Raw genomic sequence first — 16,975 nt, forward strand, 5'->3', positions numbered from 1 at the left:
AGAGGACAAAAAGATTTTCCATTCATTCATTTTTTCGTTCATCATTCAGAAAACAGTCACAGTACTTACTGTGGTGCAGGGTCTGACTGGTCCTGAGAAACCAAAATAAAGAGTTGAGGACTCTGCTTAGAGAAGCCCGCAGTTAGCAAGGGATGTCGGTGAAATGATGCAATACAAAAACAAATGGCCTTCAGGTCAGTCAGGAGGCCTGAGGGCCTGCAGAGGGGCTTGTGCGGCCTTGAGCAGGTGGGGCGCACCACAGGCCTGCAGCTGCGATCAGATTATGTCAACAGCCACTATTTCAAGGCCCGGAAAGGCCTCAGTCATAACCTTTATCATCGTCTACATCTTCCAGCCAATATTTGCCCAGCTTGAGGGCATGAGATAGCAAACAGCTCCAAAATGAACACAAGATTCTCTGTGAGTTTGTATTAAAAGTCTTCTGGAAAAGTCTTTGTGGGAAAGAATTGGCAAATAGAGGATGAAATGATTAGAAAATAATAATCAGATCTTATCTTACAATTTGACTGGGAATATTTCTTTGGAAGGACAAGTTGGTGTGTCTGTCAGTTTATTTTTTCCCGAGATCTCCCATTTGACCATTCATACTCTTGTATTCCCATTAGAAGAGAGTGACTGATACTCCAGGAACCTACGCATCCTTCTGAAGCCTCAGAGGATCCCTGGAGCCTGCAGGGCAAATAGAGGTTGTGTGAATATTTACTCTAAGAAACTTTTTTTAATAGTCTTGCACAAGGAACAAATTACAAAGAAACAGATCCTGAGATCTGACTACATTAGAATTCTTATAAGTCAAGATAAAATTAAAAGCAAAACTAGATCAAATAAAAATGAGGAAAATGTCTGCAAAATATATCACACATAGGGTACAAGTATTTATTATAGGGTGCAAGTATTTATTATATTAGTGCTCTTGCAATTAAATAAGAAAACATCTAACATCCTAGTAGAAAAAAATGTAATGAACAAGCAGTTCATTAAAAAGGAAACCCAAGAAGAGAAATCTCACACCACTATCCAAAGTCATGTGAGAAAACCATTTGTCTTCATAAATCAAAGTAAAATGAAATCATGAAACTTTGCCTGACTGGTGGAGCTTGAAATGTATCTAAAGCCCAGTGTTTGATATTGTGTGGCAAATCTAGAGCTTTTATACAGTCCCTGTGAGCGAGTAATTTGGCAAAAATATTTTCTGGGGGCAAGTCTGGCCATATAACATTAACCAGATGGCCCAGCGTAAAGAATCCACTTGCCAGTGGACACAGGAGACATAGAGGAGTCTTGGGTTCAACCCCTGGGTTGGGAAGATCTCCTGGAGGAGGAAATGGCAACTCACTCCAGGATTCTTGTCTGGGCAATCCCGTGGACAGAGGAACCTGGCAGGCTGTAGTCCACGGGGCAGAGAGTCAGACATGACAGAGTGGCTGAGCACGCACACAAAATATGTATCTCTATAATAGTTCGCTCTAAAGAAATTATAGAATAAGTGCTTTTCTTAAGGAAATTCTGACACAAACCAAACTGAAAAAACAGAAGATTGAGGCTGTGTATTCCAGGGCTCTTTATAGAAAATCTAACAACATGCATTGAACGCGTATTTGGTGCCTCTTTTCCTCAGCTGTTCCCATGTACTTGTCTAATTACCATAAACATTATTTGAGATAGAGCTTTACTATGGTGTTTGCTCTCAGTTGAGCAACACGAGGAAACCTCAGTGGCCTCTATGTCATGCTGTGCAGACTCTTTTGGTTCTTGATCATGCAGGGGTGGCCATTAGGTTACACCAACTGTCCCCACTAATGGAGGTAATAACCAGAGATGAGGTAGATATTCAACCATAGTGACGTACGTTGTGAACGCAGCACATTCACCCTGTGGAACACTATGCAATTGGGAGAAATCAAGCAACAGAAAAGTCTTTACCAACCTGGGAAATGTACTCATAATTACTTCGTGAAAGAAAACAAGCTAGCGAAAAGATCAGCTGTTTGATGCAACTTTGGTTGAACTTGAATTGAGTCAATTTAAAATACGTCAATTTGAAGTATAACCTAGTTTTACTCTATGTGTGACATCGGACATCATCAGAGTTGTTCCAAGTGAAAAATAAATTTAGAAGCCTTCATGCCCAAGGAATTATGAACCTGAAAGTGTACGTATAAGGAAGGCTTCATGGCTTTGCACTAAGAGGCTTTGGAAATTCTGGCCACGGTACTTTGGATAAGCTCCCTTGACCTGCAGCTTATGAAACACAAAGGTGCAATGGAAACTCAAAGAGTCAGTTTGGTGTTCCTCATGCTATTATTTTAGCCTTTGCTGTTGCTGTAATTTAGAATCGAATCCTATATCATATCCAGTCACTGTCACTCACGTGTTCACTCTCTGAAAAATCTATCCCCAGACAGTCATTTGGATGTGGAGGTTTGACCCAGTCACTAACCTTGATGAGGCCTGGAATCTTCCATGGGTGCCCTCTATACTGCTCACGGAGAAAATCTGAAAGAGAACCCTGGAGAGAAGGCCAGGAGAGGGGAGGCATCATCAAACTGATTCCACTTTACAGAGACACTCTCCTCAGCCAGACTCAGTCAGGCCTCTCTGAGCCCTCTCCTGAGTGCAGGTTTGCACCTCAGGGAGCCGACCCCAGCTATAGCAGAAAATCATGCTAAGTTGGTTTATCAAGAAAGCTTCTCCCCTTGGGATACATTTCAGCTCTTCTTCCTCCACCTGGACACCCAGCCAAACTATTCTTAGTAAAGTACCATCTGCTTCCTAACTCTACCTGTCTTTGGAAATCCCCACTGACCCCTGTTGCATTTGGGAGACAGTCTCCCTCTCCTATTGCAATAGTCTTGAATAAAACCTGTCTTAATATGTTTAACATTAAAACTGTCAAAAAAAAAAAATGAAAAGCAGTACAGATGATGGGAAACAATGGAAGTGCTGAGAACATGATCTCAAGATCATCAGCTAGATACAGTGGCTTGTAGAACCATCTCCCAACACTTACTCCCACAGGAAAACTAATCTTGATTTATGAATCTTTGAACTATTAGAATTAAAAAATGCATCCATGACTTAGCATACAATTGTCTCTTATAAGAAACAATGTGGAAGGGGGTGTGCCAGAATTTTTGAGTGGTGGGATTCTAGGTGAATATTTATGTTTCTTTGTGTGGCCCACATTTCCAGTTTGAAAAATGTAGTCCATGCTTACTATTCATAGATTTTCTATATGCAGGTGCAACTGTTTTCAACAATTCATTTGTATTATTAATCACCACAATGGTGCCTTCATGATCATTCTTGGGCACACATACATAGCAAGATAGAAAATTTAAGTTGCTCAGGGTGCTTGTTGCCAGCAGAATCTGATAAGGCAACGCTCTGCCTAGTTGCTTCAGCAAGTGGCCTATTTACTGCTACATCTTCATGTCATTCTTGGTTACCTGACTTTTAAAAAATGGCCCCCAAATATAGTGCTGGCGTGCATTCCAGGGGCCCTACATGCAAGACGGCTGTGATGTGCCTTAGGGAGAAAACACATGTATTAGGTAAATGACATTCATGAGTGAGAGAGTTGTTGGCCAGAAGTTCAAAGTTCATGGGGCCAAGGTGTAGTAAATAAAGTGTATTTAAAAGGAAATGGGGCTTCCCAGGTGGTGCTAGTGGTAAAGAACCTGCCTGCCAATGCAGGTGACATAAAGACATGGGTTTGATTCCTGGGTGGGGAAGATCCCCTGGAGAAGAAATTGGCAATCCACTCCAATATTCTTGCCAGGAGAATCCCATGGACAGAGGAGCCTGGTGGACTATAGTCCATAGGGTAACAAAGAGTCCAACACAACTGAAGTGACTTAGCATGCATACATGCTTGATTTCAAATGGCAAATGTTAGTATCTCTGGACAACAGTAGTAGGATTCAATAGGCCTGGTTACAAATCAAAGCTAATTCCAGCTTTCTTGGGGCTTCCCTGGAGGCTCAGATGGTAAAGAATCTGCCTGCAATGTGGAAGACCTCGGTTCAATCCCTGGGTTGGGAAGATCCCCTGGAGAAGGGAATGGCTGCCCACTCTTGCCAGTAGAATTCCATGGACAGTGTAGCCTGGTGGGCTATAGTCCTTGGGGTCTCAAAGAGTCGGACACAACTGAGCGACTGACACACAAAAGGACACAGAAAAAAGATTATGCATTGATTGATTGGCGACAATGTGACCAGAAATGTAGCCTTGCATTTCCCCTGGGAAAGGTCCCATGAGCTAATTCAGAGCTCACGGATTCTTTATGGAATGTTACCACCACAGAGGACCAGGGTCACTTGGATGTTATTATGTGATGAGGAAAGGAGCGTGTTGTATGCAGAGGTGTGGGTCCCTCTGGTGATGGAGTCAAGATGTAGAAACAAGACTTGCTGATGGGGTTATCCTATCCAGGCTCTGCTCATGCGGGACACAGGCCACGTGACTGCCTTTCTACCTTCCGGAAAGATCAGCATGGTCATCTGCTTTTCTCAGATAAAGAGAGACCCAGAGAGTCTCTCTCCCACAGCCCACGAAGAATAAGGCACGATTTGGAAACCAAGGCTTGTTATTAAAGTTGGGATGGACCCTGGAAATAGATGTGTGCCTGGTCCATTTCATGATACAGACAGAAAAAGAAACGAGACAGAGACACGGCATTGTCTTTAGCTGAGTAGCTGGTGAATAGTAGAATAAGTACTTTGCTACAGTCTGCAAATCCAGGGTTACTTCTACCCCATCTGGACATGGTAAAGTGTTCCTGACTCGGAGTCTGGGTGGACTCTGGGGTGTTTGGTTCCCCGCCCAGGCTGCCCCAGTGGTCGTCTTGGACCGCTCCACTATAGGTGAGGCATCGTCACATCTGCAACTGACTTCTTTTCTCTCTGTGCAGCTTTTGCGTCTGAGGAGGGTGGTCACCATGAATGCAAGTGAGTTTCGCAGGAGGGGGAAGGAAATGGTGGATTACGTGGCTGACTACCTGGAAGGCATCGAGGGGCGCCAGGTGTTTCCGGATGTGGATCCAGGCTACCTGCGCCGCCTGATCCCCACCACCGCCCCGCAGGAGCCAGAGACATTTGAGGACATCATTAAGGATGTCGAGAAGATCATCATGCCAGGGGTAAGCCTATATCCATGGTTGAAGCAGGGGAGGTCAGGCGTTCGTTTAGTACCTGTTGGGTGTCAGGCAGTTCACTTGCATTATTGCACCTAATCCTCACAGTCATTTTCTTGGGGAGAAACTTTGTTATTTCTCTTTTATAGCTGAGACGACTGAAGCCCAGAGAGGCTGAGTGATCTGCCTAAGGTCACACAGCTAGTAAGTGATGGAATCAGGACTGCAATCCAGATCGTGTGGGCTCCAAAGGGGGTGACGATGATTTCCCTCTGGCCCCCTAGGCTGTTACTGAGCCAGCCTGGGTCCACTGGCCCCTGTGCAGTAAAGCCAACCAGCTGATACCAGGTTGTGGTGAAGGATAGTGCGGTATTTATCGCAGGTATCCAGCAAGGAGTCCAGGACAGCTAACGTTCGAAACACCCGAACTCCTGGTGGGTTTCTTCTGGAAAGCATTTTTAAAGTCTCAGGGTAGTGATCAGCTCCTCCTCTTATTGGTTGATGGTGAGGTCATGGGGTGGGATCACAGGGGTTCACATGATCAATCCTCAGGTGCCAAGAGGCTGCGAGCTATGTACTCATGGTCATCAAGTAGTTAATTTCTTTCATGTGGTGGGGGTTTTATCATCTGTAAAACAACTCAGGAAGTGCACGTCAGATACTATTATCTGGGTACTGCAGAGAGGAGCCAGCTCAGAGGCTACGGGGGAGGGGTCTGTTCCCGGGAAAGCCCCATAGGGTCCGGCTCGGTTACAAGGTCAGTCCCCTGCCCTGAGACCCTGGGACGTGAGACAGATGGTTAGCTTCAAAGAAGTTAATTTCAGCAGAGGGGCGATCAGTGTGTCGAGAAAAGGTTTCCTTTATTTTATCTGAGAGTGGGCTGCGTGCTGCTGAGACTGTGCAGCGTGGACCACCAAAGTGGGCCTCTTTGTCTGTGGTCCGTAAGCCTGGCCGTGGGGTGCACCCGGGGCTGCAGACAGACGTGGGGAGCACCCAGGACAGTCGTCTCCCAAGAGTCACTTGGAGGGAAGCAGACAGCTCAAATTCAAAGGCAACTCCACTGCAGCTTCATGCTTGCATGGTGAGATTTTCCTTGGACTCACCTAAAGGCATGTTCACTGGTGTGGTGAGGGGTCTCAGACCCTCAGCCTCACCCCCTCAGCTCTAGTCAGGAGCCCAGGTTCTGGAATTTCAGACCCTGACACTCAGGGTGAGGCGCCCCCACCCATGGGGTTCCTGATGGGTCCCCTAAGCCCAGGGCACCTCGCCACTCTCCTCCTCCCAGGAGTTCCTGTGATATTTGCGCTTCGAGCAGAGAGCAGGATTCTGGTTCTCACTGGCCCAGAGGTTGTGCAAATGTGACAAGCTGCTCAGCACGAAATCCCTCCCGGGAGTGCGGTTAAATGTTAGACCCAGGGCTGTCCTAGCCGCTCTGCAGCGGCAGATCCCACCGCTGGCAGCTTGGACAGGTGCATCCTCTTCTCACGGGGCGAAGGTTGGGCATCCAAGGTCAAGGTTCCTGCAGATTCGGATCCTGGGAGGTTCTGATCCCGGCCTTTCTTCCATGCGGAGGGTCCACCCTTTCCAGCTCACCCAGCCCCTTACCTCCCAAAGGCCCCACCTCCAGGCACCATCTCCCAGGGTTTCCATGAGACCGCCAGAACCAGAAGTTTCTGCTCCATAAACTGGGACTGGATTGGACAGGAGAGCGAAGAAGCTGCAGTAGGCGGCTGAGGAAACCTCAAAAATCAGATCTCTCTTTTTTCCCTTTTCGGATATAGACTAGTTTTTGGAGCAGTTTTAGAGAAAGCAATCTCATGACACAGAGATGGGATCTCAGGGGCAGCCCCCTTGCTGACACTTCTGGCCAGAAGTTAGAACAAGGTTTTTCTATGAACAGACTTGACTCTCTGTGGCACACCCGAGCGCCCTGGCCCCCTGCCTGCAGGGCTGCCCCCCGGCCCCAAGTGACTGCCCGTGTCCCACACAGGTGACCCACTGGCACAGTCCCTACTTCTTCGCCTACTTCCCCACGGCCAGCTCGTACCCGGCCATGCTCGCGGACATGCTGTGTGGGGCCATCGGCTGCATCGGCTTCTCCTGGGTGAGTGTTGGGAGGGGGGTGTCCTGGGGTTCCCACAAGGGACATGCGGCCAGGATTCAGGCTGTGAGCAGGTGGGAAGGAGAGGGACGTGGGTCTGGGCAGAGGGGGCCTCGCGTGGGAATTTGGAGTTCGGGGAAGCAGAGGGGGAGTCTGTCCACATCCGAAAGCCAGCTCTGCACAGCGGTGTGTTTAGAGGTGCTTGGTTTCAATTCAAACCACAGTAGAGGCCCTGGAGCTTCTGCAGCCCGAGCCTGGGGACCCGTATGTCTTCCAAGCAGAACAAGGGGTTTCTAGACCATCTGCAGTTTGAGAAACATGACTGCCCTGGTCCCACCCTCTCTGTTTCTCGGCCATGGATGCTGTCCCAAGAAGGAGCCCGGCCCAACAGAAGTGCTGCTGCCAAGAGCAGGGATCGGCTCTGCCTCCACACCAACCCCGGGGCACCTTTATATACAATGGAATATTACTCAGCTGTAAAAAAGAATGCAGTAATGCCATGCAGCAATGTGGATGGACCTAGAGATTATCGTACTAAGTGAAGTAAGGCAGACAGACAAAGACAGGCATCATATGATATCATCATCATATCATCTTATGATATCATAGAATATCGCTTATAGGTGGAATCTTAAAAATGGTACACATGATCTTATTTACAAAACAGAACTAGAATCACAAACATAGAAAACAAACTTGTGTTTACCAGGGGGTGAGGTGGGGGAGGAATAAACTAGGAGCTGGGGATTAACATATATACACTATAATAAAGTGGATAGCTAATAAGAACCTGCTACATAACACAGGGAACACTTCAATATTCCTTAATGACCCATACGGGAATAAAATCTAAAGAAGAGGGCATATAGGTATACATGTAACTGATTCTCTTGCTGTACGCCAGAAACTAACACCACATTCTAAATCAGCTATGCTCCAATAAACACTATTTTATAAAAAGGCCTAGAGCGATCCCAGCCCAGCACCACAGGAAATATTCCTGGCTTCCCTTATGCAGAGTGCTCCAAAGTAGGGCCACCTGCTGACCGTGTGAGGGACCCCAGGGCCTCCTGCTGACCGTGTGAGGGACCCCAGGGCCGCCTGATGACCGTGTGAGGGACCCCAGGGCCTCCTGCTGACCGTGTGAGGGACCCCAGCAGTGCCTGCTGACCGTGTGAGGGACCCCAGGGCCTCCTGCTGACCTTGTGAGGGACCCCAGCAGTGCCTGCTGACCGTGTGAGGGACCCCAGGGCCTCCTGCTGACCGTGTGAGGGACCCCAGGGCCGCCTGCTGACCGTGTGAGGGACCCCAGGGCCGCCTGCTGACCGTGTGAGGGACCCCAGGGCCGCCTGCTGACCGTGTGAGGGACCCCAGGGCCTCCTGCTGACCTTGTGAGGGACCCCAGGACTGCCTGCTGACCGTGTGAGGGACCCCAGCAGTGCCTGCTGACCGTGTGAGGGACCCCAGGGCCACCTGCTGACCATGTGAGGGACCCCAGCAGTGCCTGCTGACCGTGTGAGGGACCCCAGGGCCTCCTGCTGACCGTGTGAGGGACCCCAGCAGTGCCTGCTGACCATGTGAGGGACCCCAGGGCCGCCTGCTGACCGTGTGAGGGACCCCAGGGCCACCTGCTGACCGTGTGAGGGACCCCAGGGCCGCCTGCTGACCGTGTGAGGGACCCCAGGGCCTCCTGCTGACCTTGTGAGGGACCCCAGGACTGCCTGCTGACCGTGTGAGGGACCCCAGCAGTGCCTGCTGACCGTGTGAGGGACCCCAGGGCCACCTGCTGACCATGTGAGGGACCCCAGCAGTGCCTGCTGACCGTGTGAGGGACCCCAGGGCCGCCTGCTGACCGTGTGAGGGACCCCAGGGCCGCCTGCTGACCGTGTGAGGGACCCCAGTGCTGCCCATATTTGAGGGCCCCTCTCCAGGGTCTGCTCTCGGCCTTCTGGGCCCAGGGTGCCTGCTTGCTTGTGCAAAGTAGCTGAGCACTCGTAACTCCTGAGTCGTGCTGAGTAACGGCCTCAGGCACTAAGAAGGTGTGAGTTCCTGAACGCCCGAGGTGCGGCGCCCCCCTCACCCCGACCCCCGGCTCCGGCCCCCTCCCTCATTGCTCCTCTCTAGCCTGGGGTCCAGGGTTGCTGGGGAAGGGGGTCTCAGCGCCCCAGAGGCAGACTTGGAGGGTCAGCCCTCAGCTCTTGCCTTAGTTGCAGGGACTTCTCTTTGGAACAGCAGCCTGGGTGCTGCCCATGTGGCCTCGGGGACCCTCAGAGCACATGTCTTCTAAAGCATGTTCCTTACATCAGGCAGGACAGCAGACTCCACTCGGACTCCAATCCAGAGCCCCTGTCCCTCCGGGTCTGTTCCTCTGAGGATGGCCTGGTGCCCTGGGGCCTTGGAGGGCTGCCTCACTGTCCCTAAGAGGCACTGGCCGAGCCCTGGGCTCTGAGCAGTGCGGCAGGTTCCCATACCTGGAGAGGGACTTGGCCAGGACGGGATGGGGGACCCTCTGGGTGGTGCTGCCCCACAGTATGAGGGGAACTGGGGCACGCATGAGGGCACCCAGAGCACCACAGTGAGACCCAGATGGTTGGAGAGGCTGGTCCCCCTGCAGCTGGGGCCTGTGGCCAGCTCACCCCCTCCCGAGCGCAGGAGAACCATCCCCAGAGCTTGGAAGACAAGATGAGAGACTGGGGGTTCCCGGGGCTTCACCCCCTCCACGCAGCCCATCTCATTCCTCGCGCTGTGATTGTGGACCGGGGTCCACCAGAGAGCCTTACTAGGTCCTACTATAAACAAACAGATGGCTGAATGAGGAAGCTGGCCTGGCACAGGGCGGCTGTGGGCCAGGTCATCGCGGAGGTCGGTGCCTTCCTGCCCTGCATGCCTCCCAAGTCATGGCTGGAGACCATGTTTGAAACTTTGGGAGATGTTTGAATAGCACCTGGGATCAGGCAATTTTAATCTAGAGGTCAGCGAATGAATAAAGCCTGCTGTTGCTCCTGAAATTCAGCCAGATCTAGGCCCTTGTTCTGGCACCAGCCCCTAAAGGTTTATGATGGAGAAGCCATGGAGGGCAGAGGTAATGATGCTTCCAGGACCTGAACCTTTGGGTGAGGCAGGTAGAGACTTGCAAACCCGGTGCAGAGAACATGGACTTCCAGCAGCCAACCTGGGCCCCAGGGAGCATGGCTCCTTCAGGGTTCTCCAGGGGCCAGACGGAAGTGGAAGGTTATGGGTGCCAGCTCTCAGCACCAAGCCCTGCAAGTGGCCCTTGGTGATGACTTGGTGATGACCCAGGGATGGGCCTCTTGAAAATGTTCGAAACCTTTTGCCAAATTGATCAAGGGCAGTGAGGAAGATGCTTGTCATACCCCTGAATCCCAAGCTGGCAGGAAGCTGAGGGCAGCCGCCTGTGATTCATCCTTTCCTCCTGCCCACAGGCTGCCAGCCCGGCATGCACAGAGCTAGAGACGGTGATGATGGATTGGCTGGGGAAGATGCTGCAGCTGCCTGAGGCGTTTCTGGCTGGAGAAGCTGGAGAAGGGGGCGGGGTGATCCAGGTAAGGTGGAGAGGGTGGGGTCCGGATTCTGGGATGCAGGTGGGCAAGAGGCCCACAAGCGTCTTGGGTCCTCATGTTTCTTTTGGAGAATGAGCAGAGCAGAGCCCTAGGAAAGCTCTGCATCTGGTTTGGCTCCCCAGCCATCTCTCACTCCCAGGCCCCTGTTTACGTGGGCAGCATGGCAGCTGTCGCTTGGCTGGTGCATAGAAGTAAACACAACAGTGGAGACGTGTGTGGGTCCCCATTGCTTGCCCATGTACCAGAGTGCTTCCCAGGCCCAAACTTAATTTTCACAACAGCACTCTGCTTAGGGACCATTTCTCAACCCCCGTTTCACAGGCGAGGAAACTAGGGCTCAGAGCAATCAGGTAGCTTGCCCATCAATTCCCAGTGGGTAAGTTCTAGAGCTAGGGTCTGAGTCCACACCCATCTGACCACAGAGCCACAATCTGACCACCACGCAGGGCCGTCTGCAGTGGCAGCTGTGACCAAGTGCTGCAGAGCTGCACCCACGGGAGCCCGCCCTTCACCTAAAGATGCTGCCTTTGCTATGTGATGATTAAATTTATTCTTCATCTAACACACCCCTTTGAGAGTGTCTACATGCCGGATGGTGCGTCAGGGGACAGGACACAGATGACAGGCACAGCGGAGCATCTATGGCACAAACGCCACTAAGGAATCTAGGAGCACTTGGCTGTTTTCTCTCCTAGAAGCGAAGAGGGACACCAATCAACCCACCACCCTCACAGGGAACGCACCCTCTACTTTGGGGTAAAGAAGAATTTCCTCTTTCAGATATCATCTTCTCAAAGTTTCTGAGAATCAGTCACAGCAGCTGTGTTTGTGTCCACTCAGCTGATGGGAACTGAGGCCCAGATGCCTCAGTGTGAGGTCACCTGCTGGCATGGCCGGAGGAGATGGGGGGCAAGCCCCCGTCTCCAGGCTCGAGACTGCTCGACTGAGCGAGGTTTTTAAATGCTAGTGTGTTAATCTGCTGACTAACCCTATTATTTTACAGTTCTTTCTGGTGGGAGCCTGAGGCCCTCACAGCTAAAATCAGGGCTGACCCCTTATAAGTCCTAAGCAAGACTCTGTCCTTGCCTCTTCTCGTTTCTAGGAGTTCCCCACATTCCTATGCCGTGGCACTTCGTCTGTCTGCAAAGAGGCTGTGTCCCACCTCTCTGACCCTTCTTTCAGGTCACCTCTCCTCTGACCACAAATGAGAAAGCTTCTTCACTTTTTAGGACCCAGAAGATTAGATAGAGTCCATCCAGATAATCCACGATAACCCCTCCCCCTCCTGTCAAGGTTCTTAACTTAATCACACTAGCAGGGTCCCTCTTCCAAATACAGTGGGGAGTCTCAGCTTCCAGGATGAAAGCATGACATCTTTTATTCTCCCAAACAAAACCAGTGCGAATCAGCATCACGGAGGGAGGGAAGTCTCATTTCTACCCTCACAGATTTGGGTCAACAAGTCTTAGGTGGGCCCAGGAATAAGCATTCTAACCTGCATGTCAGGTCATCCTGATGCTGCCTTCATGTCATCTCATCTGGAGATGTTGAAATACTCTTCGATAAACAAGCCTTGTGGCATGACCCAGGGCTGACTTTTCTGTGACCTATAGCCTGCTTATTCTCTCAAAGTAACTCTTTCGCCAGATCTCTTTCTGATGGTTGCGATGGGATGGCTGATGTGATGATGGGCAGTGAGACATGGCATATTCACAGGACTGGTGCTAGTGGCAGACAGTTTTTTTTTCATAAAAGATATGATATAGGCTGACTGTATTGGAGTCCTGGCTGTGATGCTCATATTCATAAAAAGGAGATGGCCAGGACAAGAGTTTTGATAATAAAGTTGACTGTGCATCATTCTGGCAGGTTGGGATTATGGAATGCTCCCAAGATTAGGATGGTCATGAAAATGTTTGCAGTGATTGTATTGGCAGATCCTGCTAGGGAAAAACAGGACAAACGGACCTGCTGCATCCCCTGCTAAAGCTAGAGGAGAATTCTCCTTCTGTCAGCTCAACTGGGGCCCTGTGGTTTCTGCCAATGTGGAGATAAAGCTCAGGGTCAGGATGGGACAATCAGTCGCAGATGCTCTTGTGACAGGATTATGGTTGAGAGTGTCACCAAACCATTTATTAGCAGGACTGATGAGAGAATTGCTGGGTCACTCTACATAAAACCATCTGTCTCCTGCCCAGCCTGGCCAAGCTCAACCACGCTCCCTCGTCCCCTCCTGCCTCGACTCTCTGCTTATAGCACGTTCCCTCCTGCAGCAGCCCTTCTGAGTGGTGGCTGATGGAAGTGAACCCTTCACTCCGAGTAAGCAGAGCTTAAATACGGTGCCGTGAACGGGACTTAGACACGGCGGCAACAGTGACTTTGCTCACAGTGGCAAACATTTCGGCCACCTTGGACAGTTTTCTGTTGGTCAAGGTAATGCTGCCCGGGGCAACCTGGGAAAAACCACACACAAAGGTCTGAGCTCCGAGCCGCTTCCAGCCTAGGGAAGGGGCTGCTACCCGCAGCCCGAGTCCAAGCCCCTTCAGCTGCACCTCCCCTTGCGGGGGGTCGGGTGGCTTTCAGCTCCCAACTCTCGGGGGCTCCACTGCAAGCAAACAGCAGGGTCAGAGAGAGGCAGGCTGCCGTGGGGACCTTGGTGGTGAGTTCTGTTCCACTGGATTCCAGCCCTGCAGGTGATCGGACACTTCATGACAAGATGGACCCTTGTGGTAGACTTACTTTTTCTTTCTGATTCCACAGTTTTTGTCAAGATACACTTTTCCCATTTGTGCTATTATTCATTTTGACCCCATGTCCCAGCATCTGGGAAGCCCTGTTAATCTGAGACTCAGTTCTTCCCTCACCCAGGGACGTTCTCCTCCCACTATAATTTAGTCATTGTTTCTGGGCCCCTTATACTCTGTTTTTGAGGAACTTTAGCTTTCCACAGTTTGGGTAACTCTTCCATAATTTTCCACTTTTATTTGGCATTTCTCCCCCCCCCCCTTTTTTTGTTGGTCATTTTCTCCTCTGTATTTTGGGGGAACTGCTCGTGGTTTTCTTTATATCACTATCTCCATTTTTCATACTGTTGATTGATCACCTTCAGTGTCAGTTTTGGCTCTGCTATTCAACTTAAAAGCATCATCTCCTTTTCACTAATGAAAACTAGACATCCGTTAGATAAATGGAAGAGATGCAGAAACACTTTGGGGCAGCTTCCTTCCAGTGTTATTTCAAAATCTGTGTGTGTGTGTGTACATACATACATACACAATATAAACAAGATTGGGATAATACAACACGTCAGGTAGATTTCCTGTGTGGTGTTTGACTTACTGCTTTGTTGTGGGCTTTTCCCAGCATTTATTTATTTTATCTGTAAACAGTTGTGGCCGTGCCTGATCTTCCTTGTTGCCCACGGGCTGCGGCGAGCAGGGGCTCCTCTCTAGTTGCGATTCAAAGGCTCATTGCGGTGGCTTCTCTTGTTGCGGAGCCTGGGCTCTTAGTGAGCAGACTTAGCAGTTGAGGCAAACAGGCTCAATTGTCCTGCATGTGGAGTCTTTCCAGACCAGGGATTGAACCCGTGGCCCCTGATGGCAGGTGGACCACCAGGGAAGTCCTCCTATTGTTTAGTCTTTGAGAATATTATTATTGCATGATTTTCTCTTTTTTTAAAATTAAGTATGGTATGTTTGACATGTATGATCTCCTTCCGTTTGCATGACTTTCTATGGTGTCACAATTTAAATAGAATATGTATATAAATATATATAGTATCACATCTTTCACTCATAAATCATATTTCAAAAGATGCCCTGTAGGGTGAAGGTCAACAGTCTCCTAAGAGGATCCCCAGCTCTCTACTGAGGCTCACCTGGTTGAGTCCATATTCACCATGAATGCTCCAGCTCCACCAAAAATCAAAAACAAACAAAAATTTTAAAAGAGAGGTTTTCTGGGTCACTGGAGATCATGACTAAAACAGTTTCATGTTTAATTCTTGTCAGTAGCCCGAGCTGATTTCTCTTGTTTGATACTATTAAAAAATCTTACAGATACCTCATCATCCAAGGCGAGTATATGATAATAATAGCAACTTTGTATTGAACACCCACTCTGAGTTAGGCTGTGTTTTAGCTTTATTTCTTCTGTTTTCTGTGTTCATTTCTCAACCTCCAAATATTTATGAGGATTGGGTTATCAACAATCCAAGGCCCAGAAACATAGTGCATGGGGCCCCGGGGCTTGAGCTAATTTGAGGCAAAGCTGGTGCTCATGTGAGCTGGATACCAGAGTGTCCCACTAGCCTGTCCCTGTCCCTCGGCTGGGGCGTGAGTGTCCAGAGATGGGCATGCTGCCATGGGCTTCATCTTTAAATTACCTTTTCCTTTAAAGACATTTCCATTTTCCAGAAACAGCAGAAGACCAGGCATTTGTTTGGGACTAATTCTGACATCTCTCAGCCCAGGACTCAATACACCCCGCCTTGGAGCCCTGTCCACCCAGTTTGCTCAAGGAAAGCAGTCGATCAGTCGATCGTGTCTGTGTTTGAGGCAGGAAGCCCACCCTTCCCTCTGACAAGGCTGATTGTCTCTAATTTGCAAGGGCCTGGAGTGCCTGAGCCTGGTGACAGGTGGGGGGCCCTCAAATACAGGGGATGCTGGCCCCACAGAGCCATAATCACAGCTGCCAGGCGTCAGCCCTGTGATGGGTGTCTGCGTCAAATGGCAAATCATCCTTTGAGCTGGACAAACAGAGCCATGGAAATAGTCTCTTAATTGGGTCTGAAAGCGCTTGTGGAAGAAAAGCCAATTTCGTGCTGTGTGTGGGGTGACACTTGAAAACCAAGAAAATGAAAGGATGTTCCTGCTCCAGCATCAGCGGCCAGTGGCAATGCTCACCACAGTTCTTTCTCCCTTGCCGCAGCCTCACCATGGCAACCTTTGTCTGCAGCAGGAAAACAGAGGTATCATTACTGCTCTCTGTGCAAGAGCAGGCGCCCTGTCCCTTCCTTGGCCCAAACCTGCTTCCAGCAGAGGCCAGAGACCCACTTGTCCCACTGCCCCTGTCGCCAAGCTGTTACCCAGTCCAACCCCACTCTGCTTTCTGCACTACGGGCCAATTAACTGAGAGATATGGTGTTGAGGCAAGGAATATGTATTGGTAAAGCTGGCTGGCCAAGAAGATGGAAGAGTAATGTCTCAGCCTTCTTGTTGTGGGTCTGGATGCCAAGTTCTTTTATAGAACAGAAAGGGAGAGGAGTTGAGGAAGCAAAGTAAAACAAAACAAAACAATCTTGCAATTACCTCCTAGAATGGCAAGCCTCAGGCAGGGGATGCATTAATTTCTTCCTTCCCAGGTGGTTCAGTGGTAAAAGAATCTGCCTGCCAATTCAGGAGATGCAGGAGTCACTGGTTTGATCCCTGGGTTGGGAAGATTCCCCTGGAGAAGGAAATGGCAACCCACTCTAGTATTCTTGCCTGCAGAATCCCATGGACAGAGGAGCCTGGTGGGCCATGGTCCATGGGGTCGTGAACAGCTGGACACAAGTGAGCGACTGAGCATCCCCATCCACAGGTGGACAGGGTCTGAACAAAGGCACTTTGCTTTAACACTCATGCAGGTGGGCAGGGTTCCCTGGGGCAGGTCATTATGCATACACAGTATCCTTTTAGTGAAAAAAGCAATGGGAAGCAAAGGTTAAAGAAAGAAACAGATTTCCTACAATGGAGCCCTGCCTCCTCCAGCCATTGCACTTATGGATGCTTAGCTGACAGTTTTTTATTGGGCATATTTTTGAAGAATCGCTTTTTGTTGCCTGAGGAAGGGGGTTTTCTTTCAAGGCATGGACAGCGCCTAAAGGAAAACCCATTGTGAACTGCTGTGGTGATTGAAGCCTTTCCTTAGAATGTGGTTCAGAGCAGCATGGGCGCTGGGGGGTAGTGGGAGTTCCAGGCCTCGCTGAGAGCGAGCTGCATGCCCACAGGAGTGTCGGGGAAGACAAGGACACGCATCCCTGGGCCCGTGCCTTTCAATGAGCTTCCATGTCAGTGTGTATGAAGGAGGCCGTGGGTTTCCCTACTTGCTTCAATTTCAGTCTGAATTTGGCAATAAGGAGTTCATGATCGGAGCCAC

General features: G+C 50.0%; 1 protein-coding gene across 5 annotated transcripts in view; it reads left to right on the plus strand.

Moving 5' to 3' along the window:
• Positions 1-16,975, plus strand: part of DDC (dopa decarboxylase) — an 87,488-nt gene that overhangs the window by 14,640 nt on the left and 55,873 nt on the right. For 3 of the 5 annotated variants that reach the window (XM_043873122.1, XM_043873121.1, XM_043873119.1), the window contains 3 exons: positions 4,934-5,161; positions 7,146-7,259; positions 10,700-10,819. In XM_043873122.1, the coding sequence (XP_043729057.1) occupies positions 4,961-5,161; positions 7,146-7,259; positions 10,700-10,819 (435 nt within the window). In that variant the 5' untranslated portion in view covers positions 4,934-4,960. Of the gene's footprint in view, positions 1-4,578; positions 4,791-4,933; positions 5,162-7,145; positions 7,260-10,699; positions 10,820-16,975 lie in introns of those variants that run through there. The other 2 variants (XM_043873120.1, XM_043873123.1) reach the window with 2 other exon arrangements.

The sequence above is a fragment of the Cervus elaphus genome, chromosome 18, assembly GCF_910594005.1.
Source record: "Cervus elaphus chromosome 18, mCerEla1.1, whole genome shotgun sequence".
Classification (NCBI taxonomy): Eukaryota; Metazoa; Chordata; class Mammalia; order Artiodactyla; family Cervidae; genus Cervus; species Cervus elaphus.